The following is a 26,203-nucleotide window of genomic DNA, read 5'->3' as shown; positions in this document are numbered from 1 at the left end:
AAAGTTTAGTTTTTGCTATAGCTGATATCCACAATCGATTGCATTGGTTATTATGTGCAATCAAATCATTCAAATTTTCTTTATGATCATTTTCTGAGCTTTTGTTATGAGGCCCTGGCCTTAAAATTGAAAGAGGCCCTTTTGAAGGTGCCCAAATATTTTTTGTTTGTTTCATTTTGAAAGGGGCACTCCAAAATATGTCTGCATCATGCTATGTAATGACATTGTAACCTTTGGGAATTCTATAATTGAATTTAATGACAGGAATATTTTCAAAATTTTGTATTTCCTCCGACTGGTGCTGTTTACTGATCAGGCATGCTATCTTTAAACTCTGACAGCACATTAAAGTTCCTCTTAAATTTCATAAAGTCACGCCATCCCTAATTTCATGGCAAAAGTTCAAATATGTTTCGTAATGGGTCGTGGGACTAATTACTCACTGAGCTCTATCTTTTTGGTAATTATTTTAGCATCGAGTCAGGTCTATGGGGTGGACTCGAATCGGTTCATCTCAAGTTCTGTCAAATCTTTTAAATTGATTATAAGCTTTGGACGTTAGTCATTGATTGCATGTCGACAGCAATTAGGGCATTAACGGATTTGGAATGGACCAAAAATTAGACAAAAATCGGTTCAGGGCTGACTGGAGTTTAGTCATGCGTCCTCATTTTGCCATTAATAGTTTCTATCGTTTCCAGGATGCATTATTGATCGGGCATTTAATGAGGTGAAATTAATAGTTTGAAACTTTGAACTGATTGGTTAGTACTGAATTTTGAAATTCCCAAAGACTTTATACAGGTACCAACCACCCAGTTCCAGTTGGCAAAAACATTTAGCATTTGAGCCTTTGTTTGAAACAATTCAAGTCTATAAATAAGTGTTTGGTACCACAAAATAGCCTTAAATACGGACATACTGAAGCTTTTCGACATTGCACTCATCAGAATAAAATCACATGAATGACTAAAATGCTAGAGCAAAACAATATATAATAGAACCAAAACCAAAATTCAAGTCTAATTGGTTAACTTGTATTCTAATCAATGCAATTAGTTTGGTGAGGGCCTCTAAATAATTTGATAAAGTGTTTTATGAGATAGAATTAATTCATTGTATTGTTGAATAGATTTCTATTTATTTTTTACATTTTAACATGCCACTACTTTATGTACTTTTTAATAAATGACATTTGGCAAACAAAATCAGAATAAGTTGTTGACCAAATATGTAGAATATCAAGTAATACAAAAATTTTGTAACAAAATGGAACTTTGTTTTCAAATTGGTTCTTGAAAGTAAGGTGCATCACATTTTTTCCCCAAAGATTTTTTTTTGACGATGTTGGTAGTCACGTAATTGACTTATATTAGGTACTTTGTCTTCTGATGTGTTGGATATTCTTGGCACAAAGAAAGATAAAAATTTGTGGATGTTTCTCATGGATGGGTCGCAGGAACTTGTGTTGATTCTCTTTTAAGAAATTAAAGTTAGTAACAAACTTAGTATCAAACTTTGTATTTTGTGTTCCATGTCACTTTACGTTATTTCATCAAATAAAAAAAAACATATCATATTAACATGCAGATGAAGAGATATTTGAAGTTTGTTGGAACATTTATTTGTCTGCATTAGCTTACAAGAGACAAAGACATTCTTGAGCTACTAGTGCTTTATAAGATTTGGCACTTTGGTTTCTAGCCTGTCTTTAGTCAGTAATGTGAGCCATACTCAAGTATCATCGAACATTGCAATATTACAAAAGCGCACTAGTCATTGAATGCACCTTTACCAACTGGAATTAAATATATGGCATTTTATGTTTTTATCTTTGATATTAAAAATAATAATTTAAGCACTTGTTTTACACACTTAAGAATTGGATATTAGAAAGCGACTGACAAAGATTATATTGTGGCATTTTTAGCCCATACAGAGGAAGGAGATCATGAAGATAAAACTGTGAAATTGGTAAGTTTATCTAATAAAACAAATTTATGGTTTATATCCTTCACGCCATAACCATTTTAGGGCACATGCATTGATATAATCAGGAAATGAAATGGAACAGTGACATTCACTTTTTTGGGGGGATTTACCCAAACTAAAGACAGGCTTATTTAAACATGAAGACAACATGAAGTGATGCTAAATAGATTTGAAGTCTAGGACCAAACGTCCCACATGTGGCTTGGGTTTCCGGTGAGCTGTGGTCTGAAAAAGTTGCCCATGTCACTCATTGTTGGTAAATATAGCAAGAAAGAGCAACACATGTCTCATAACTGTATGGAAGAGCTGAAAATTACATCATTTGCATCATTTTTAGAATGCATTGTGCAAAAATAGCATAGACAGGCAGTAGACATCCAGAATTTAACACAAGCAATGCATATGATCAGTGCAAGTGCTTATGGATTACATTGCATTAATATTAAAATAGCATTTCATGGCACCTGATAGACCGAGAGCAAAATATTTAGTAAAAATCATTAAATGCTCCCGAGATGGAAAAGGCAACAAAACTTTTGGCCAACACAGCCCAATTTCAAACTCTAATAACTATTGTGTAAACTGTTTAACAAGTTGTTAAATTCTTGAACAATTCATTCAAAATTTTTGAACAAGTTGCTTTAAAAAGATTAAACAATAGTTATTAGAGTGTTAGGCTTAAACAACGTTTGTACAGTGTGCATGCCAGGTGGGTGTTTCATAAAGCTGTTCGTAAAGTTACCAACAACTTAATGCACGACTGGAACATGTTCTTAGGTCATGACTCAATTATACAGGGGTATCACATAGCACAAGAAAGGATCACCAGTTGTGCGTAAAGTCATTCGTATCTTACGAACAGCTTTATGAAACACCCTCCAGGTGGCTTGTGATGGGTCAGACTGAACTGGTATGATTGTGTGAAGCCTCTGGCTCCTACAAAACATATTTACCTCAACAACTTGCATCAGATTGATTTGGGTCGGCCAAAATTCTGGGCTTGATTGGAGAGGGGTCTCAAGTGTATGTTTATTTTAGTAAACATACCTTTTCGCTTAACAATGCAAGGAAGTTTAGAAAAAAAATGAATATGAAATTATAATCATTTTTCTTTTTCCTGTTTCATGAGTTATGTTTCATTTGGGATTTTTGTGAGGAAATAAGGCTGATGAGTGAGCGACTGCTTTACAGCTTAAAATAACAATGACTATATGCTTCCTCTGGGTATTCTTTTAGATGAGACTTACTATCATTCTAAGCCTTTAAAGGTGAGCTTGTCATTCTCATCCATGCTTTACAGGATAACAAGCTGAGTGATTGTTATCACATATGTTGTGATGCACTTATGTGGTCTGTACAGCAGGGCCCTGTCTTACAAAGAATTACGATTGATCCAATCAATCGTAAGTCTATGGAAATCCAACAGTGTCATATGTTTTTCCAGGAAATTTGCAAAATGCCCTTTGTAAACAAAGGCAAACAGACCAAATTGTCAAGAAATAAATGAATTTAGGAAAATACATCATATTTAGATTTTTTTCTTGAACAAAGATCAGATCAATCACAACTCTTTGTAAGACAGGGCCCACCAGATCTTCTCCCCTCCCCTTCACCTCCCCCCCCTCCCAACGACTCCCAAGAACATATATGTCGAGACAGATGATTCATTTGAAGCTGGAATGGAGTGAGGTTTTAAGAAGAGACCTGTATTTTGATCTCAGTCTTGAAGGTAAAATAAAATAATCGCAGCAAACAAATGCTTCATGAGAAAGCCTTTAGAATCAAGGTTAATTATTCCGCAGCATTATCATGGATGTAGATCTGGTGCACAAGAACCAACTCATCTTTGGGAAATCATGAAATCTTAGCTGAATTGATAATTTTGATGATAACAATACAAAAAGGCATATGTGGAACAATGTATTTAGTATTTACTTGGAAAAATTATTTTGCTCATTTCTCAGCAATTACAATTTTTTTATCCAGAGCTGTTTGGCACATATTTTTTATTTATACATACAACACTTTGGTGGTCATTTTATTGGATTCTGTTCAAACTCATTTTGAGATTGTTACCACAACTGGTATTTATCTTTAACATCAAGTGAAACCATAATCTCATTCGTACTCTTCGCTAGACTTACGAAAGCTAAAGTTTTTTTTAAAAGAAAATTCTTTACACTGCAGGACTATATTTGTTTACTGTGCTATCTCCCATTCATAAATTGTCATGAAAACTTTTGTATAAGTTATTCTTATTAAAATGTTTTTATTACCAAAACATATCAACAAAAACATTTGCTCATGCAGCCCTTTATGGAAAAAAAAACTCCTAAATTTCCTGAAAACAGGTGATTCACTTGACAATTTCAAAACAGCCCTTAAGAAACTACTTACTCAAGTTGTACTTGAACTCCACAAAGTGAACTTGCCAACACATCTCTTTTTTACCTTTATATTCATAAGTGCATAGAAGCATATTTATTGTTTGTTATGCACTAAATAAAAACTTTCTTCTTATTATTATTATGATTATTATTATTGTGCAATTTTTTAAGAAAGCAGGCCACACCTGGGTGTAATTTTGTTGTTTTTCTGAAGTGTCATCAGGTTTTTTATCCAACTTTAAAATGAGTCACTCTCTCCTGAATAGGAAGGTACATGTATGCATAAGATTAATAGAACCAGTATGTCTTCATGTGGTATTCATTGATGCTATTAGAAAGGGAGATAGTCATTGCTGTTTGGGGCAAGATGGGCTGTGATCTTTGTGTTTTAAAGGGATGGAGTATAGTGGAATTTTGCAAAAAATTGAGCTGTGGGGGCCCTTTATGCTGTCAGTGTATGCAATAATGTTCCAAGAGTAAAAGAACCCCTGACAATTTTATTTCATAAATATTTGCATTCTTGGCAATAAGTAATACAGTGATTATTTTCCCTCAAAAACCTACAGTGTTATTCAAAGCGATATGAGAGTAGTCCTTATTATGATTACATCAGTAGCTGAAAGAGGGAAAAAACGTCTTAATATCGCAGTGAAGCAATCCCTTTAATGAGGAGTTAGAACCTATTAGCAGGGAGATGGGTCTAGATACAGAGAGGCTGAGATATTCAAGAAGGATCAACATACAGATTTCATTAAGTGTAATGACTTTGTACAGATCTGGAATGACAAGTGGTCCCGGGGAATTAAATTGGTTTGATTCGAAACATGGTTTGATTTCAAGTGTGTTGTTGAGTAGATGAGTTGCAGTTTTTCTTGATGATCTTGCGGTCAAGAGGCTTCGACTAAATGATTACTGCATAGACTGCCTTCCAATTTCCCTCTTTCTTCCGGGGGATGTACCCCCCCCCCCCCATCATCTCCTTCCATTCTTTCTCAGCATGTTCCACTTCATAATGGTATCTACTTTTAACCATTTTATTTATCCTTTACAGGAAACAATTTCAAGGTATCTGAAGGCAGTTTTCCCCATTATAACAAAAATGCTCCTTATGAATTGTGAAAAGTGCTCGTTGGATGTCTGTTTCGTTCATTATTTAAAGGACAAGTCCACCCCAACAAAAACTTGATTTGAATAAAAAGAGAAAAAATCAACAAGCATAACAGTGAAAATTTCACCAAAATCGGATGTAAAATAAGAAAGTTATGGCATTCTAAAGTTTCGCTTATTTTCAACAAAATAGTTATATGAACGAGCCAGTTACATCCAAATGAGAGAGTTGATGACATCACTCACTATTTCTTTTGTATTTTATTATATAAAATATGAAATATTCTGATTTTCTCGTCATTGTCATGTGAAATGAAGTTTCATTCCTCCCTGAACACGTGGAATTCCATTATTTTAACATTTTGTGCTTCAGGCAAGGAGGTCCTAATCATCAAATTCGTAAAAATTGAAATATTGTATAATTCAAACAATAAAAAACAAAAGAAATAGTGAGTGACGTCATCGACTCTCTCATTTGGATGTAACTGGCTCGTTCATATAACTATTTTGTTGAAAATAAGCGAAACTTTGAAATGTCATAACTTTCTTAATTTTACATCCGATTTTGATGAAATCTTCAGCATTGTGCTTGTCTAATATTTCTCTATTGATTTAAATCAACATTTTTCTGAGGTAGACTTGACCTTTAATGATAATACGTGGAATGAGCACAAAGATTAATATTAGGAGCTTCCATACAGAATTGTTCCTCTGTCTAGTGAAAATTCATGTAGTATGCAGTCATGAGAAAATTTTCGTAATTCACTATTTTGATGATACCTGGACTAATTCATGTGCAACCTTGGTGAAATTAATTTGTCATTTAAAATCACAGATGAGGTGCTCAATGAAAAGCTCCTCGAGAGTACTGGTAGTTAAATGTTTTTCATACTGTTGTCTTCTGTTTACAGTGCTCTTTATTTGGAATTATTGACAAATAAACTGGAAGAAATGTACATCATAATCTTTACTTGAAAGTTTTTTTATCATTAAAATATGGTATCTCTTCATTTTAGGACCCTTTCCACACTACTAATGAGATCTCGGTAATTCCTCTTTAATCTGTTTGTTTTTTTGTACATTGAAATTATGGGAAAAAACAATATTCCCTTGATATTCATAACATTTTTGCAAAGATGTATGTGTTTCATGATAAAAACCTTAAGTGTTGTCACTTCTAAAATAGTAGTACTACCATTAGTGATGCCACTCTTCCTGCAGAGGTAATATTATCCTATGAACACTTTGAAAGTGTAATGACCTAATTGTTTTATCTTCTTTTTCCGCTTGCCACTGACCGCTCACTTTTGACCGTAGACATCTAATGGTCATTCTACAGATAGTAGTGATGGTCAAGATGTGATCACTCTAGGTGTGTCAACTAAAAATAGCACGAAAGCCAGGTAAAGGATTGCGCTCCTTCGAGCTGTCTTCCTAGTTGGTTAGTCCTCTTCTACAGACCTTTTGCTGCACACACAAAAATCACCTTCTTTGCTCATTGAGAGTCGAGATTGATATTTCAAAATTGATAATCTTTTCCTAACCCCCTCACAAAAAAAAAGTATTTACAATGATAATGAAATAATTTGAATGAAATGAAGTGAATATTCTAAATACATGAAATATGTATTTGAAATTTGCAAGAAGAAAGTAACCAAGAAATTGAATTGATATTATTATTTTGCTTAAACTTGTATCACGTTGAATGCCTACAAAGAGAACTTTATGTTCAAACATTTTAAGCTACTTGAAGAATATTTGAACATTACGCCTTTGTATGTTCTGTTTGTTTCAAATTAATTTTACATATTGTTTGCAGCATTGGGTCTGAGTGAGTGAGACAAACTATTCCCAGTGCATTGCTATTTCTTTCAAGCATGCCTATATCCTACAACGTAATCAGGTCTCTTTAGTATTTCCTATTTTCTATTGGATTGACGTCAAGCCATGATCATCTGTTTATTATAGACAACATAAACTTGAATTTGCCTTGTATGTGTGGTTGTATATCAAGTACTGTGTAGGCTATTCCATATTTTCCCATCATTACTATTTATATCTTTAAATGCAGTAAGAGAATATCATATGTGGATACAGAACTTAAGATTTGCTTTTTTATGAATATCATGCATTTACAGGAGTGAAAAGTTTGGTTCTTGGAACTTTCAACTATTTTCTTTAACACTACTTCAAATTTCCCATTTGGTCTATCAATTACGTCCGATTACCATTTGGTCTAATCATCCAGTAATTTTTTTAAGATAGCCTATACAGTACTCGGATCATAAATCTGATAGAAATTGATGGAAAATGATTGAAATTTGATTGTAAAAAGTACATTTTATCCATTCAGATGCCTGCATTGTTGTTTCTCTATAGATAGCTCGCATAGATCTGTCAGTCCATCATACACAGTATATCCTAAATTTGATTTTTGAAAGGTATTTAATCATTGTATATAATGAAAAATAATCTTCCCTAAAAGCAAGAGCTCATGTCACAACAGCTGCAAAAATCAAAGGAGCAAATTATTTCAAGCTTGAAAAAAACATGATATTGTAGGCTTTTTAAGTTTCAAGGAATAATAAAAAGAAATTGGATTACTATAAATATAGAATACATTTGTATCAATCATGGTTTGCCTGTACATTTTTATACTGTATTCTACATTTCACTGCGTGTCTACAAAATTATGATAATGCATTTGCAATATATGCACGTCAATCTATTCAAAAACATACTTCCATAGTATTTCTTAATGCATGGCCTGTTTTGTTTCATATATTACAAATTCTATATTACAGAATGAAAGTTGAAACATATATAGTAAAATTGCATCATTTTTTATCATTCACTTCCATATTTAGTGTATATGAATTCTATTCTGTTTTAAGATTTTTTTATCAAAGAAGAAGTTTATCACAATCAACCATTTCTCTTCATTAAATTTCCATGAAATGGCAGGCAGAAACCATTAATTAAGAAAAGAATTTAAATCCATGTAGTTCTGCAGATTCTATTCCATTTTCTATATGTTTTTTGCTTATAAATAATGCAAATTCCCAAATTTTTAGACTTTGAACATGAAATATTTTTGATATGATATTGATAAGCTTGTAGTTTTAAATCAAACCCATTAATCAATTAATTCGTGTGAATAGAAAGTAGGCCTATATGTATGATTTAAGTGCTCATAAAATAAAAATTACATTTTGTGTTATGTATATTTGTGATGTAAAGTATTTTCTGGCATTGACACTAGATACTTATTACTAAATATAGAATAGTGTGATTTAGTGCCATTGTAGTTTAGGAAAGGAATCTAGGTTAGTTCCCCGCCCCTTATTGTCGCATTCATTATTTTTTATTGATATTGTTATAGTTAAGTCACTTGTCATTATGAAAGGTAGAATTTTATTTCCTTTATTTCAAACGGTTCCTTGTTGTAATGGAGGGTCTGTATACATATCATCTACAACTACTTTCTAGTTATCTGTTCCTTCCATGTAGTCCACTGCATCAGTGCAATATTATCCTTGTAGCATCATATATTTCAAGGGTTCAGTAAAATATCAATCATGTTCCAGGATTATCATCTAATGTTTGATTAAAAAATCACCTTGCAAAAGTGTATTTAATTCAATTTAAAAAAAATAAATGAAAAATAAATTCAAGCTATTTACTATAAAACTCTATTGGCAATGGTTTATTTTATCTTCAAATAAATGTATTTCAGATATATTCACAATTTTTAACCTTAAAGCTTGTGTATAGTTTTGGTAAATCCACCAAAATGCACCTATCACTATTCCAATTCATTGCTAGCTAATATGAATGGATATGCCCTATAGCAGTTATGATGTGGAGGATATGAAATAAAAATGTGTTTTACAGGATAAATTTTGCGATTTTACATGGAAATTTAACTTGATCGGGTCACCCGATCAAATTAAAATATGTGTGTTTTTGTCTTTCAATTAAATCCTATTCCAAATCATGGAATGGGCTGAAACTTTCAAGATATGTTCTTTGTCTGTAACTTTTGGATATCTAATCACTAAATTTATAAGATAAGTGCTTGAATGCCCATTTTTTAATTTAAAACAAGCATCGCCGAGAGAGGGCGCTATATATCCAAGATTTGAATATTTGAAATTTTGACAGAGAAGTGCAGTTGGAAAAATATCTAACGGTCTCTACGCTTCAGTAAGACTGTTATATTAGATGATATTCGATTATCAATCACATTATTGACCCTTTACCAAAGCTATACACAGGCTTTAATATTGGAAAGCTTCCAGTTGTATCCAGAAATTTGCAGCTCATTGCATGCTTGAAAGTGATGGTTTTTATCTAAAAAAGGGGGAAGCATGTGTTTTTTTTTAGTTAGTTTCCTTACTATTTTTTGAATAAAAAAGTACTCAATAATGTCAGATTTTTTTTTTAATAAAAGAAAATACTCAATTTAGTTTTACACCTTTCATTTCATATCATACAGTGTACTTGTGCTTTATTTGACAATGAAACCAAGATTGATAAACTCCAGATTAACCAAAACTAAATGGTGACTGTAAGCCATTTTCTATGCTAATGCAGTGCCATAAATCATGCACCAATGCAAACTATAGCTGAACATTTATTTAATATTTTGTTTATCTTAATATTATCACTGTATGATTGTGTAATTTTAGAAGAATGCCCTTAGAATGATAGACTCGCTACATATCTTGTAAATTAGAACAAGAACCCCTCCCCCATCCCTTAAACCATGTAATCTCTTCAACCTAGTTTATGTTAGGCGTTGAGTTATGTGTTAATACATGTATTTTTAGCATAACCTATTCTTATGTTCAGCCTTAGTCATATATTTTATTTCCAAGTTAACTCTAGATGAGGGTGATGCATATTTTGGTGAATCATAGTTTATTGCTGTTTCCCATAACAGGAAGTGCTGTTCGGTAGCTTTCTCAGCTCCTTTGGCTTTCAAGGCTTTCCCAGCAAGACTAGCCGTTGATAGTTCTTTTTTTTCTTGCAAGAAAGTGTCCCGTCCGTGACTTGTTCAAATTTAGGTTAAAGTGATTGGTTAACATTGATTTGACTTTTAAAAAAATCTGAGCTAGAAGGTCACACTTGTCATCTGTGTCTGTGATATGTTACAAAAATGAAGCCCTGAAAAAAATTGCGTTCGAAAATCATTATTTAGTGCTTCAAAAATTGAAATATAAAGTGACCGGAAACACCATCTTCATTTCATCCCATACAGTTATGTGTACTATTTAGGCGTCTATAAGACGCCTCTTTACAAAATCGGGGTTTTACTTGTAGTTTTAGCTTTTCATTCTCAATAATGGTTGTTTTCAGGGTTAATTAGTTCTAATACATGCACATGTACATATGTTTCATCTTGGTTTGAGAATTTTTTAAATCTGCTGCTCACAAAGTTAAACAATACCTTTAAGGGACAATATTTGAAGTTCAAGATCATTTGTTAATGCTCTCAAATGTATTCTCATATTATGGTTGCAAAACTTTCCATGAGATAGTTTGTCATTTCTATATTCAAAACCATTTAAAAATCATTTTTAGAATCCATATAACAGCCTATATCACACCTTTTTAAAAATTATATAAAAGATGGATAAAAGACTGACCCACATGAAACATTATAGACATGTGATTGGCAAGATTTCTTGAGCTAACTTTATAGTGGAATGATTGGAGTGTTTCATGAAACAAATTGTCAGTGATTGTCACTGACAATTTTGCTCTTAGCCAGTCAAATGCAATGATTTCAGTAGCTTATAACATATAGTAAAAATCAGTCCCTGTTGGTTTCATGAAATGCTACCCTGGTGGTAGTGAGTGGAGGCACTCTTACTCTTTGAAAAAGACAAAGTTGTCCTGTTGTAACCACCACTTTGTTCCATGGTCAGTGATCTGGAAAATATTATTATGCTCTTTGAAAATTTGTTCTGGAGCTTTGTTGACATTGCTCTGCCCGATAACATTGGACTTTGTTCATATTTTATGAAGTATGCTACGTATTGAGGAAAAGCCATAGAAAAAAGAGAATATGTCCAAAATGCTTGAGAGACGGAAAGCAGATGACCTTGACTTCATAATTCTTTTAGTTTTTGGAATGATTGAAATTATCGTTCAATATTTGTTTTATGACTACCTTTTTTAATGATAAAGATATGTAAATTGAGCAATAACGATGACTCATCAAACTACATGCATCACCATGGGAATGTTTAGTATTAAAGCATTTGAAATAAAATGTTTTCTTTTAGTTGATTGTTCTTTTAACTTCATTGATAATGATATTTTTCAAGGATTTTAAGATTGTTTGATTTTGTGGTGTGATTTTAGCACATCTGTTTTAGCTACATAATATTATTATAGATGGGTAAATGTAATGTTTTGTGATTTTTGAACATCAGAGATGGATGACTCATTTTTTCACTTTTGTCAATTTTTCCTGATCATCCCCTTTTCCTTATTATTCCTCAAATTTCTTTTCTGTTTATGATTTCCCTTCTTCTAATTTTCTATTTTCTTTCTCTGCTGGCCTATTGTACTGTACTTTCCACAATATATGACTTTGTCTTACCGCACTCACACCTCTGCCATACCCCACACACACACACGTGCCCTTCAACACTCACATATCTGACAAGACTGACATACCCCACAACTATGCCCTCCCCCACTCACACATATGCTGTACCTCACTCACACTTCTGCCCCACTCATACACACTCCATACCCCACTCGCCCCTTTGTCCTACCTCACTCACACGTCTACCCTACCCCACTCACACATCTGCCATACCCCACTCACACCTCTGCCCTATTCCACTCACACATCTGCCCTACCCCACTCACACATCTGCCCTACCCCACTCACACATCTGCCCTACCCCACTCACACATCTGCCATACCCCACTCACACATCTGCCCTACCCCACTCACACATCTGCCCTACCCCACTCACACATCTGCCCTACCCCACTCACACATCTGCCCTACCCCACTCACACATCTGCCCTACCCCACTCACACATCTGCCCTACCCCACTCACACATCTGCCCTACCCCACTCACACATCTGCCATATCCCACTCACACATCTGCCCTACCCCACTCACACATCTGCCCTACCCCACTCACACATCTGCCATATCCCACTCACACCCTTGTCCTACCCCACTCACACCCTTGTCTTATCTAACTCACACCCATGCCCTACCCCACTCACACCTTTGATCTGCCAACTTACACCCTGACCCTGTGCCACTTACATTCTGCTCTACTCTAACACATCTGCCATACCTCACTCACACCTGTGCCCTACCCCACTCACACTTGTTCCCTACCCCACCTACATCAATTTTATACCCCACTCACACCCCTAATCGTCTTAATCCTGCCCCATCCCGTCTTACCTATGCTCTGGCGATGACTCTCGTACACTTCTGTGATAACCCCCTCCACACACACACCCTCCCCCACCTCCACCAAAACTGACACCCCTACTCCACCCATTTCTCATTATCGTTGATGCATCCAGTCGGATAAAGGCTGCATTTGAAGAGTACATGGCTTTGCATGGAACCTATCCTGTTCAGGTATATCAACTTCTGTTTCCTGTTGATAGCCTTTCAAAAATAATACAGTTCTTAGCAATATAGCTAAATACTAAATATTAATATCAAAAGATTTTTAAACCTGTTTGAGTAAGGGAAATCATGCCTTATAAAAGGTAGTAATAATTGCATTCAGATGATTAGCATCGAAAAGGTATTTAACTTAAGGACAAAATGACTTTTCGAATGAAAGATATAAAGTGAAATACAAAATGTATATTTTTAATCTGTTGCCTTTATCATGACAATATCCTAATTACCTCTCTTCGTACACCCACTGGAAATTGGCTTTCAAGCTTTCGTGGGTTACCTGTTCAAGAATACTCATCTTATTCTTCGATGTATAATATCCGTTGTTATGTTCTAGTGACTTGGCAAATAAAATCAATCAATCAACCATTATTTGGGGTTCGATATGATTTTGGCAGCACCCTTTCAGAAATTTTAATTCTGAGGTTGATATTGCAACAACACAGAGTAAGATGGTTGGTGGGTAAATGCTCTTAGATTTGTGGTTCGTTTCAAAAGCAATCAACTTTCACTAATTTCACTTATCTGTTGTGTAATTACTAATACTAGTCACCTTGTATCTCTGTCCTTCATCCTTTAGCCTTATGTGTTACTTACTATCTTTCAGATTCCAAGGATAGCAAATGCCATGTAGAGAATGCACTGATTGTCTATCTTGAGTTCTTGATTGATATGATTTACAGTGGTCAGAACTTTTTTTATCTCTAATGTACCATCGAAATCAGTGCATCAGCATGAACTATACATACTATTTTGAATTTGATCGATCTTTACATTGTGTCAGAGCCAACAAATTCTCGTCATTAGAAGCAATTACTTTTCCGCATTTGTGTAATTTCCACGTTTCTTGTGTCGAGTTGTATAGGACTTACATCAAGCAGTCACCAAGATCCTCGATCATAAGTATTATTTTGCCTTCATAGTTCCCTTGTCTGGTTAAACCACTCTTAACAATCTCCATGATGAGTGGCTTTTGAGATGACTTTCATAAACATTATACCCCCCCCTCCTCCTGTTTAAGATATCTTACACCATTTATATACCTGAAACTGAAAAGAGAAAAGACAGGGCTTAAATCTTCTGAATCACCGGCTTTGTGAAGATCACCTTAAGATGGTGTACTAATTGGCAGAGCAAAGAGGGATGTCAGACAAAGAATTTGTGTTTTCTAACAAGTCATTTCCAGGGACTACTGTCAGGTTTTTAGCATGTCATGCTTGTTTCACCACATGAGGAGCACCTTTTACAAAGCCACATGTATATTCCTTGTTGTTTTCCTTGCTACAGTGTCGTACTTCATGGGATTCACTTGAAAAAATCATCCCCATCTTTCCCCAATATGGGATTCACAAATTATAATAGATAATTGTTTTTCTTTGAAACAAACTTCAGACAAAGATCATATTGTTTTAAGCTTTATAAAGATGTCTTATTGATTTAAGCTCTTCCAACTGATAGCAAACTTCCAACTTCTTGTTCTATATGTACAAATTCAAGTTGCAGTTGCTAACAAAAGAGGGAGCCAAATCTTGTAAGTTACGTCAATTGAGTACAAAGACCACAATCAAATCCTTTCTAGGGATCGATAATACAAACTCTGCAATTGATCATAAGCCTTTCAATCAGTGCCATTAGGACTGGTTGATGGGCTCAGTAGTATGGATTGCCTCAAGGATCTTTCGTTGGGCCAATGCTTAATGATACATGTGATAAGTACACTGTATGTCAATTGGTAAATCCTGGACCCGAAGCAGGGAAAATATCACAGCTCGGTGCTCTAGATCACTTGTGTCTTTACAAATTCTACTTTGTGTGACATATTGCACAGCTTGCAGTTTTTATGGTACTAGCACATATTATTGATCAATATCACAAGATCATGTTGAAATTTTGAGCATGTGGGCAAGCACTAGGTCTTGTGAAGTGAAACTCAAGGCTTCAAGAGCTGCTGAAGCAGTAGCCGTGAGCAAAATCAGCTGGAAATCTCCTTCATCCCCCTCTTGACAGAGCTAGGGGCATCCAAATATCCTCTCTCTGATACCCCTGCCCTCTTTCAACTTACCCCTGCTCTAATTCTCAATCCATTCTCCTGAAAAATTAAGGGAAATGGACTCTTCCGTTCAGTATGTAAGTTAATTCTTATAAGCTCTGCCAGTTAGACAGGACATCCCTCTCGGTTATTCATGGGAGCGACGTCTCAAGTTTTCAAGCCTTTGTAAAGCTTTTGACTACTTTGCAGAGCAGCAAGCAGAGGTTCAAATTTGAGGCTTTTTAAATTTGTTTTTCCACTACTTTAACTTTGGACTAACAAAACTAAAAAAAACTTGTGGCATATATCACACTTTTTAATGCTTTTGCCTGATAAACAATCACTTGTGAAAATCAGAAAATATTATTGGCAAACGTTTGCATCTCTGTGTGTAAGCCAGGTTAATAATCTGGCAGTCAAAATTTACTCTTACGTAATTGTTAGGATGATAATTAGATTAATTTTTATTTCATTACTGCCCCACCATATTCCATCATTTTTTGATGGAAGCCAAACTTTCAACACCCCAATAACAATTTAAGAATATGAATTAATTAATCAATGAATATACATATATATATATATATATATATATATATATATATATATATATATATATAAATGAATAAGTAAATGAATACATTTAATGAAATGAAAATAAGATGAAGCTTTCCCATGCCTCTTATGTGCACCAACTCTGTCCCTAATATTGAAAATCCTGGCCAAGCGGGTGATATTTTACTCATTGAAACTTAAATCAAAATATGTAATAGAAAATAGATGTCAATGTTCATGCTAAAAAGCTGTTCTATTTTGATAGATTAGATAAAATCTGATGAATTTCAAAATTTGGGCTCCAAGTTATATTTAGATTAATTTTAGAATGTCCAAAGTCTGTTGTGGTCTTGCTTTTGTAGGCCACTTTTACATTTTCGTAAAACTAGTGCAAAAAAAATACTTCCCAAATTGATAAAAGCAAAATCTATGGGATATATTTGTATTTCTGAAGGCATTGTGACATTTTCATAGGACGCGATGATGATGAGGAAAGATAACAATGAACTTTCTCAGGAAACAGGGAGAGAATGATTTTATTCCTGCTCTCCAAAATATATTTTGGGCCACAAGTTTGTTTCAAAGTTTATCACTCAAATGATGTATTCTGTGTCCGTCATCAGGTGTGTTACTGTCTCGTGCTAATACTTCCACCCCTCTCATCCTGTGCCAAACTCGTCAGAGTTCCCAAGGCGTGTGGCACAGGTCGGCAGAAAGGAAGAAAGCAATAATTCAATTATGCATCTGTGTGTAAACTTTGATCAATCCCCTTGTCTGTTTCTCCAACATGCTGTTGCTCAATAATAAACAGTTTGCTCCTTGTTTTGTCTTCTTTTTCTACATCTTATCAGTTAATTTGAGTAACCCATAGAATGCAAGAGCTGGTGTCTCTATTTTAAGACAGTGAGATAGATGAATTTCGGGGGTACAGGGGTTGAAACTTTGACTGCAGGATGTAATGCATGATGTAATAATACATACTTATTTGAATATATTCATGCCTGTAATACAGAATGGTTTTTCATACATGTTTGCACACCTTTCAAACATCAAGAATATTGGTATGATGTATCTATACAGTGTGATCCAGATATCTGTCTTTGTGCCTTGATTTTTTTAGGGATAGAGCATTGTGTAATGGTGGTTGTTGATTACTTGGTACTTTTATTTAGGCTATTTACTTACTACTGAAGTACTAATTGATTTCTATTTTTGTTTTATTAATTTTCTGCAGGGATGCAAGCAGTGTGAAGATGGCTTCACCAGCGAAGGAAAACAAAGAGACAACAATGTCATCCAACAGAGGTCAGAGGTTACAGCCAGCAGCTACCTGTCCAGAGAAGGATGCCTCTCCATCTCCTCCTCATCCTCTGCCGGGGAAGAAGGAGTTCTTCGAGAGCCTTGGAGGGGGTCCTCTGGCCTGGATCAGGTCACTCTCTCTCCTCTAGGAAACAGCCTCAGCTCTGGCGATACCAGCGACGACAACATCACCCGCTTAGGGAGGCAGAAAGTTACTAAGCCCCATCGGAAACATGTCCGGATATCTGATCAAGGTAGTGATGGTTCAGGGTCTGGTCAGCTGAAGCTACCAAGTCAACGAGGAAGCTCCCTGCCAAGGATGAACCGAGATAAAGGGTCAAGTTCAGAGGAGATTGGCGAGGTGTGCAGTGGGAGGTTGAAGCACCCTCAAAGCAGGTTGGGTATGAGGGGAAAGTTGGTGTCTCCAAGAGTTGCTAGTGGCAGGTTGTCCAGTTCTGATGAAGGGACAGGTGCTGGTGGTAGGTTGGTGTGTAGGCAGCGGAATGAAAGCGATAGCTCCCATGATAGCAGTGAAGATTCAGGATCACTGGGGGAGAAGTCTAAGCAGGCTCAGATGAGGAGACCAGCTTCTAGGATGCAGCGACCAAGACAGATACAGCGACCAAAGGCTAGCCAGCAACAGGGCAGGAAACCTGATGGCAGTGTAGCATTGGATGGCAGAGGCAACCAATCAAGCAGACTACAGAAACCAATTTCCTACCATAAGGGAGATGGCAGAGGAGAGCAGACGAAGGCTGTTCCTCCACAAGAGCAGCAAGGAAGCTTAGAATGGCAGCAACTGCAGCTTCAACAGCAACAAGACAAACTTCATAAACAACACCAGGCTGCCCACAAACAGCAACAGGAGAATCAGCAAAGACTGCACAGCCAACAGCAACAACTGCAGAAGAATCAGCAGGAGAAGGTGTCTGCTAATCTGCAGAAGCAACAAGAGATATTGGTTGAGCAGCAACAGCAGCAGCTTAAGAGGCAGCAGCAGCTGCAACAGCATCACATGTGGCAGCAGCAACAACAGAAAAGCCAAGAGCTGGCAATGCCCAAGTTTGCCCGAACCCAAGGGATGATCACAAAGCGGTCAAGCAATCAAGACTTGACGTCGTCACAACGAAGATCCCCAGAAACTGTAAAAACCACTCAGGAACTGAGGCATTCTAGCCCTGATCTAATTGACAATAAACTTTCCTCAACTCAACATACAGCAACAGTACATATCCAAGAGAAATGCCCGAAATCCCGTCTCCCTGCACCGTCATCGAGGCTGCCCTCAAGTCGACAGCCTACAAATGGTGCAGTGAAGAGAGACACTGGAAACCCCACACAAACCAAGAACATTGCAAATGGCATTCCAGTCCACAAATCTAAGATGCCCAGCCCAAAGTCCCCCAGACGTACCATTCCTTCCAGTAACGCCCCAAAACTTCAGAAGGGTTCCCCTCCTCCAGAGAAGCGAATCCCGAGTGTCACAAACAGCGCTGGCGTCAGGCAACCCGGTATTCAGCTCCAGTGCAACCAGAATAACAACCCAACTGTTGCTCCAAGAGGGCAATTCCAGACGACAACCCTCACCACCACCACCACAACCATCACCACTACCACCCTACCACAAGGCACCTCCAAGCTCCCCTCTCCCGTTAAATCCAATATCAAACCTCCAAGTAGGTTAGCACAGCCGAAGGTCAAAGTTCATAGTAAGATTCCAAAAGGTTCTGGCATTCCCATGAAGAGTCGTGATGCATACTGAAATCATCCCAAAGACATTGGATGAAACCAAAACATCATTGGTGTTATTGACATGTGTTATGTGTAAGAATGGTGAATCTCTACTTAACTTATTCAATACCTGATTAATTTATTGATTATCAAAGAAAACTAAAGGAAGAAGTGATTGTCAACTCATCATGTCAGAAATAAATTTGAGAATTGGTGAACTCTTGAAGACCAGTTTGGGTACTCAACATTTTTTGGGATGTGGAAGGATCAGTATTAAGCTTCAATCAGCTAGTCATTGTTTTAAGAAAATAGAGATTAAAGGCAGCGTCGAATTTGTAAAGGTTGTTTAAATATAGACCATTCACTATGCAAATACGTGGCATAGGTGTGCTTTCTTTTAGCATTTGCCCTATGAAGAATCAAATAATAGTAAAGGACTTATGAAGAATCAAATAATAGTAAAGGACCTGTGTTTCAGGGAAAATGTGCTAGATTTGTGCTTATATGTCATGGGTTTGGCAATTTTACAAAAATCAATTTGCCTGAACCTGCATTATTCCATGCTGGAAACCATGACATCAAGTGTAAATCCAGCATAATTTACCAAACTCTTGCATTCTTTACCATGAATCATGGGGTCATTCCAAGTGTGAATGCTCAATAAAGCAAAAGTTTGAACTTTGAAAAGTCCATGGTCTACATTTAAACCACCTTTGTGACTTCCACCCATAAAGGTTGAGTATGAACAGTACTGTGGACACCGTTTTTCAATCAGCATTTGCCACATGCATTTTCGACTGCTCATTAAGGCTTTGAGGGTCAAGTGGAAACACCTTTATAGTTGAAGTGTGAACACATCCTAGGACACCTTTAAACAGGTGCACGTTGGGTGAGGTGATAGTGATGGATAAAACGTTACATTGCAAGACATATGCTTCCTTACATGCTAAGCAAAGGGAAAAGGTATCGTCTACACTTGAAGGAATAACTACCAAGATGATCCTAGTCTGCAGGTTCAGACCCTGATTGAAACGTTGATCAAGAAGCGGGTCTTTAGACAATACTAACAAAAAATACATGATTAATTGCACGTGAAGCACAGCTGGCAATTTCGAAGTATGGTTTTCTTTTGATGCAGTCCAACATACAAAATATGAATAGTTATCAAAGACGTAAATATTCACAACTGTATGGTATCCGCCTTAAAATTAAAAAACGACAAGAGGTAGAATGAGAGGAATCTTCTATGGATAAGTTCCAGTCTCCAGTCTACTGGGCCATCGTCAGTTTGTGCCAGTTTCCGCAAATTCAAAGCAGCTATGGTGCCTAGTGTCGGCTAAAAGGTGCCTAGTGGTATGCACTGGCTCAAAATGCCTCTCGTGTGTGTTGCCGCGTAACGACACCATAATAAGTTTTGTGCGAACTTACGATTTCAGCAAGATGCCAAAAATTGAATTTGGCACTATGAAAATTTGAAACATTTTGAATGTTCAATTCAAGTTTTGGCGCTGTTACGCGCACCACGCGCCAGTTGGGAGGCAGTTTGAGCTACCGCACACCACTAGGCACCTTGTTGATGACAATAGGCGCCACAGCTGCGTTGCATTGGTGCCAACTGGCGCAGCTGGCGACGGCCCAGTGGACTCCTAGCATCATAGAATTTAGGCTGCATATTAAGTCCAGAGGCCCATAACACAAAACTTTAGCCATGATCGTAGAACATTTTTTATGATTGATTCCATCGACTACAATCAATCGTGAAAATTGAGTGTACAATTAATTGCTAACCTTTGTGTTACGGGACCCAGGGGAGTGCTTTATCAAGGGATCTTAGTCTGACAAATTGTCAGCTCTGACAACTTTCCTTGAGTTTGATTGACGGTTCCTATGGTAACTGTCGGATAAAGCAGAGCTGTCGGGTAAATGCTCCGGGAGGTAGAAAGGGAATGAGACAGATATATGTACTCAGATAAAGTATTAAAAGCTGTACATTTACTCAACATAATTATGGCGAAAATAATTGTATGAATTGATACAAAATATAGTGCTACATAAAGGCTTCTGTACATATGCATAATTTTACTGGTGTGTACAAATTACTGTTGCAATTGTATTTATAGCTAGGCCTAGCTCTCTGCATTGTGAATACAAAAGTGAGGTGATGTTGTGAATTGCTTATCAAGATAAATTGATAATTTGAAAAATAATTGCTGATTCAGACTTCAAATGATCCACAGCATGGTTTTAAGTTGCAGGAAATCAATGATATTCCTCTGATATATCACTCCAGAACCCTGGCTGCTGACTTAATCCTATTACTTGACCAAGGAGTCTTGATATATACAATTACACTTGATGGATTGTATTTCATATCACACATGGTTTAAAGAGCTGTGCTATGGAAACAATCTCGGTATGATTTAGCCAATTACTATTCTTTTGGAACGTATCTGCGTAATCTCTCTTGGATAAGAAGCTAAAGCACTTTAAATAGCTGTGTTATGCAAAAGACTTTTTAAATGTTTAAGCTAAGACTATTTCATATGTATAAATATGAATGCACTCTCTTTATGATATATTCTTTTTATTGAAAGATCATTCTAAATGAGGAACTTTTACAGGACTTACAAATTTAGTTGCAGTCGTCTCGTTTTTCTTTGAATCATTAAAGCTTAATTGATTTAGGCATGAACTTTTACATGTAAATGTTAGTGAAGCTTAGGAATGTTTGCCCTTGCACACTTTGCATGATAACCAAGAAAATGGTTCATTAATCATCAACCAAATTGAGTCTATCTTCCATCTTCATTAACTCAAAATTAATTTTTATCTGGTAATCAATGGAAATATATGACTGCATATCTTCACTTTCATAGAAATATAAGGAATCGGTTAGAAATATCTTCGATATCTAATCGTAGATGACATTTCAGAGAGTTAGTCTAGGGAGCAAATTCTCCCAGGACCAGGGGCTGTAGTTCCAGGGCGCAACACACCTTTGGGGATTGGCTATGATTACTTATTTTAAGACCATGATTCATCCAGCATTTGGAAGGAAGGACCCTGGCAGTGGGTGACCTCGAAGAACCCCTCAAGAACACACCCTCGCTCCAGCTAGACAGGCCGACGTCATCATTTGTGGGAAAGGTGAGGGGGGAGGAGTTGGATTGTGGGATTTGGGTTGAGTGCGAGAGTTTGCTAAATTGCAGTTTGTCCAGAGGCATCCCCGTCCATGAAACGATATCCATACTTTCTGGAGGGCATCCATGGTAAAATGTCCATCGTCCTGGTCTATGGACAGTACCTTAAAGTTGAAGTGGGGAGGAGTTGAGATTGGGGGCGAGGGTAACATTTCGCTGAATTGCCATCTGTCAGGAGATGTTGTCATCCATGGTATGATGTCCATTGTACTTGTTATTGGACAAAAGCTAGAGATATGTCAAAGGGAAGAATGTAACTCTGTCTAGACTGAATAGTGATCTGTCAGAGGGCACCCTTGTCCGCGATAAGATGTCCGTCTTGTTTATGAGTAATCTAGCTATAGATAGGTGGAGGGGGTAACGGTTGGCTAGTTGCTATCCATCGTGGGCATCCTCGCCGAAAATCACTGGAAACGGTGAAAGGTCAGTGAGCCACCGTCCACAAACCCAGCTAGACAAGGAGCTGATGGGAAATCTGTATCCGTAGGTCCCTTCACCATCAATCACTCATCACTTTGACAATACAACCATACATAAATCTTGAGGAAACGCCATTCAGCCCAGACTGATTAGCTGATTATTTCACTCGATTTACTCATTCTTTCCCATGTGTCGATCTTCATGGTGGTCCTCCTCAGGACTTGGTACATTAGAGGTTTCTGGAATAGGTTTTTATAGGATCCTCGGATAGGTTTTTATGGGCTCGCGATATCCTGTGTTCATTACACATCCATATTTACAGATTTGAAGTTAACAGCAATGTACTATAATACTCTTAATACCATAACTCATGAGTAAAACTGAGTATTCAAATCATGAGTAAAGAGATTCTTATCATTCTGTTGAACTCTTTCTCCCTCCATCTCTTTAATACCCATTAATTTTCCAGACTACAGAAAACACATTATTTTTTTAATTTCTTGCTCTGAATTATTTTTCAGGCTTTCAAATAAAATTCCAGTGATATTCCTGCATTTTAAAATTCATTCTAAATGTGCTAGATTTGAAAACAACCCAGAAAGTCTTATTAATGATCCATTAAATAAGTTTCCGTTTATTTTTAATACCTCTTTATTTACATTCATCCAAAATAAGTTTCAATTTTATTTGATATAAAATGTATGTTTTATGTAATAAGTATTGACCATTTTATGTGTAAAGATATCCATTCATATGCATATTTTTGAAGATTGAAAAAAAATGCATTATGTAAAACATTTGTCCATCTTTGAGACATATATGTACTTTTTTATATTCTAAAATTAATGATTAAATTGCAATAATATGAATATGGTATAGCCCATTCACAATACATTATGTTCAATGATAATAAATTATTTCCCTAAATCCCAAATATCATCAACAAATGGCATTGAATAGAAATTTTAAGATCTGGCAATGTGACAAAATAGTAGTATTTTTAGACCTTGAAAGGTGTTAATGTTAAGAAAAATAACATTGCCCCTCCTGAAAAAAAAAAGAATGATTGAAAATTGGCTGGAGTGATATTCAGATGTTTGCCAAATGTATTTTGGTTCATGAATTGATTTAAATGCTTTTGATGTGATCAAGTGAATTTAAAGAGACTGCAACAATATAATAGTAGAAGGTTTGTTACTGACAGTATAGTGTTAAACATTTGATATAGTGTTTCATTGTTAGGCATTATATGCTGCATGCAGTTCAATAGAAATTTGCAATACTAGCTGCAAAAAATAAACAATTATCTTTGCATGTGTTTGGATAGCATTCTTTGACTTTAGATTATATTATATTCAAACTCGATAGCTGCAAATTTTGTTCAGTTTACAATTAGATGTTGGAAATCTTGCATTGAAACAAGAAGAGGTTTAACATGTTTAATTATTATTATTATTATTATGATTTTTGGAAAAGACTTTGCGATTGCGTGTACTTTGTGGTGATGATGTTTTGTGTCTGTATTAACGTCGGTTTTAAAACATTTATCAGGCTACAAGTGCCTTTGTGATGTTACGTACTGTTGTGTTTTGTTTCTCTTAACGTGGCTTCGCATAAGCTTTTCAAGTTTTCTTTCTATAATAGATAAGATAATTTAGTATCTGTCAATATTGTAATTTCTCGCAATTCTTTATGTACTTTATTTCTTAGTTAGGCAATTATTTGTGTAGTGATTATTTATTTACCAGATAATTTGTGCATGAGAAGGTCTATATTGTTGCAGTCTCTTTCTAATTTTGAGGGTACATGACATTAACAAAAAAAAGGTTCACTCTAAAATCAATTCATACCAATATCTGAAAATATACAGCTTTCATAAGATGATAATCCCAATGCAGTAGACCAAGCTTACACCACTATTGCTATGTCAGTCAAGCCTGAGGCAAGGTTTGATAGTATTTTTGGACCTTTGTTTATTGAATATTTTAAAAAAATGTAAAAGAATTATATAAAAAAAAGAACAGTCTGTGGCACATATGCTTATAGCTATTAATGTATTTGTTAATGAGGAAATATGCATTATTTTATGTAAAATATTCTATTGATAAAGTTGTTATCACTTTTAGAGTCGGACAAACATTAATCAATGGGTCCATAAATTTTAACATAGCCTATAGCTCCCTTCTACACCTAAATGCATATATATTGTAAAGTGTTAATAAATATTGTTTATTTGCATCCCTTATGTTGTCCAACATATGGATTTAACTTTCAAAAGTATGTATGATGTATGTATTTAAAAGTCATTTGTTCCCCAAAGAAACTTGTTACAGTCTTTAGCAATTAGCATTTTCTTTTGGGAACTAACCAAAGTATATCATTCAAATGCAACTTGAATGTCTATTCAGCCTGTATTCTTATATCCAGTCCTAGCCTTTGTGACAGGCAGTATTATTATTATTCACACTTCATTCACTTAGTGTATATGTCCTATTAATTAAACTGTTATCATTTATGTTATACCCTTCCTCAGAATACTAAAGGAGGTGTATGTATGAGGAGAATGTGCATTTGATTATTTTTGCTTGTTTTGTTTTTCCTTTATTCATATATCCTGCCAAATATTGATTTTGAGCCTTTATTTTTGCATTGTATCTTACTTGAGAAAGTATATATATATTGATGTATTTAATTGCTTGTCCATAAGATATTAGCCATTTAGTTATTGTGCCAAATGTAAGAGAAATCCATGGGTATATTATACTTTCATCTAACATTCCTCAGTGTATACTTAAAGCATCACAATTCATGCATTGTAGTATATTTCATGTCTAAAATTTGGAAATTTGAGCCAATTTTAGATTTCCTTGGAGAGGTCCTTATGCTTTAATATTGCAGCCAAGGTAGTCTAGAGTGCAGACCTTAGTATGTGTCACCTACTTTAACATTATGATATAGGTTACAAATGCAAATATCTAATTGGTATACCGGTACTCTGAATGACAAAAGATGTCAAATCACACGCTTTAAGAGCCATAGCGGCATAAAATGGTAAATCTTTTATAGTCATAGTCACACTCTTTAACAATCATGAAGTAAGAGCATATTGGGTCTGCACACTGGACTGTTGATTTATTAGGGGTCAAGCAAGTTGTATTTAAAGACATAATATTGAAGAGTTTGTTTAATTCTAAACATAGATTTGAACATTTAAAGTAGGAGCTAGTGCGCATTTGCAAAGAACAGTATTGTCCAAGAAACTAAAGTGAAAAACTGTATAAATTTTGTAATATTCAGGTAAAGGAAATGTACAGGGGGTTTACATGTGAATAGAAAACACTGCATATATGAATGAAAAATGTTTTGCTGTGGGCAGTACAATGGGACAATTAAGTACAAATTAGTGTTTTGTACCTTACTAAGAATCTTGGAACACCGTCATTGTATGTATTATATGCGGGAATGAATTTTGAAAAGATTATGATCATTATCAAAATCATTATAATCATGTTATTCTCAGTTCCTAATTTTGTTTTGGGGTTATGTAACAAATTATCTAGAAAGTGATCCAAAAATTGTTGCAGATTTTTCCACTTGTAAAGATTGAATATATTCTCTTGCGAATGGCATTATTTGATTAATGCAGATTTGTATTTGATTCTTGACCAAGTTCAGAAAATTGGTGCAGAATGTGAACGTCTGTAAGATACTCATTTACATTTAGAAGTGCATTTACATAATACGTAGCTGAGTATTTAGTGCCGTACACAAAAGCAAATTGCTAGTAGCTTGTGCTCGAAATT

General features: G+C 35.6%; 1 protein-coding gene across 1 annotated transcript in view; it reads left to right on the top strand.

The window, feature by feature from the left end:
* The window catches only part of LOC121432027 (putative uncharacterized protein DDB_G0271606), a 70,741-nt gene extending 48,100 nt beyond the window's left edge, over positions 1-22,641 (top strand). The window contains exon 4 of the mRNA XM_041629842.1: positions 16,985-22,641. Coding sequence (XP_041485776.1) covers positions 16,985-18,811 — 1,827 coding nt within the window. The 3' untranslated portion in view covers positions 18,812-22,641. The remainder of the gene's footprint in view (positions 1-16,984) is intronic.
* The last annotated feature ends 3,562 nt before the right edge of the window (positions 22,642-26,203 follow it).

This window comes from Lytechinus variegatus, chromosome 18 (assembly GCF_018143015.1).
Source record: "Lytechinus variegatus isolate NC3 chromosome 18, Lvar_3.0, whole genome shotgun sequence".
NCBI classification, from domain to species: domain Eukaryota; kingdom Metazoa; phylum Echinodermata; class Echinoidea; order Temnopleuroida; family Toxopneustidae; genus Lytechinus; species Lytechinus variegatus.
The sequence above is the reverse complement of the archived record's forward strand: the minus strand, read 5'-3'. Positions and strand labels throughout refer to the sequence as shown.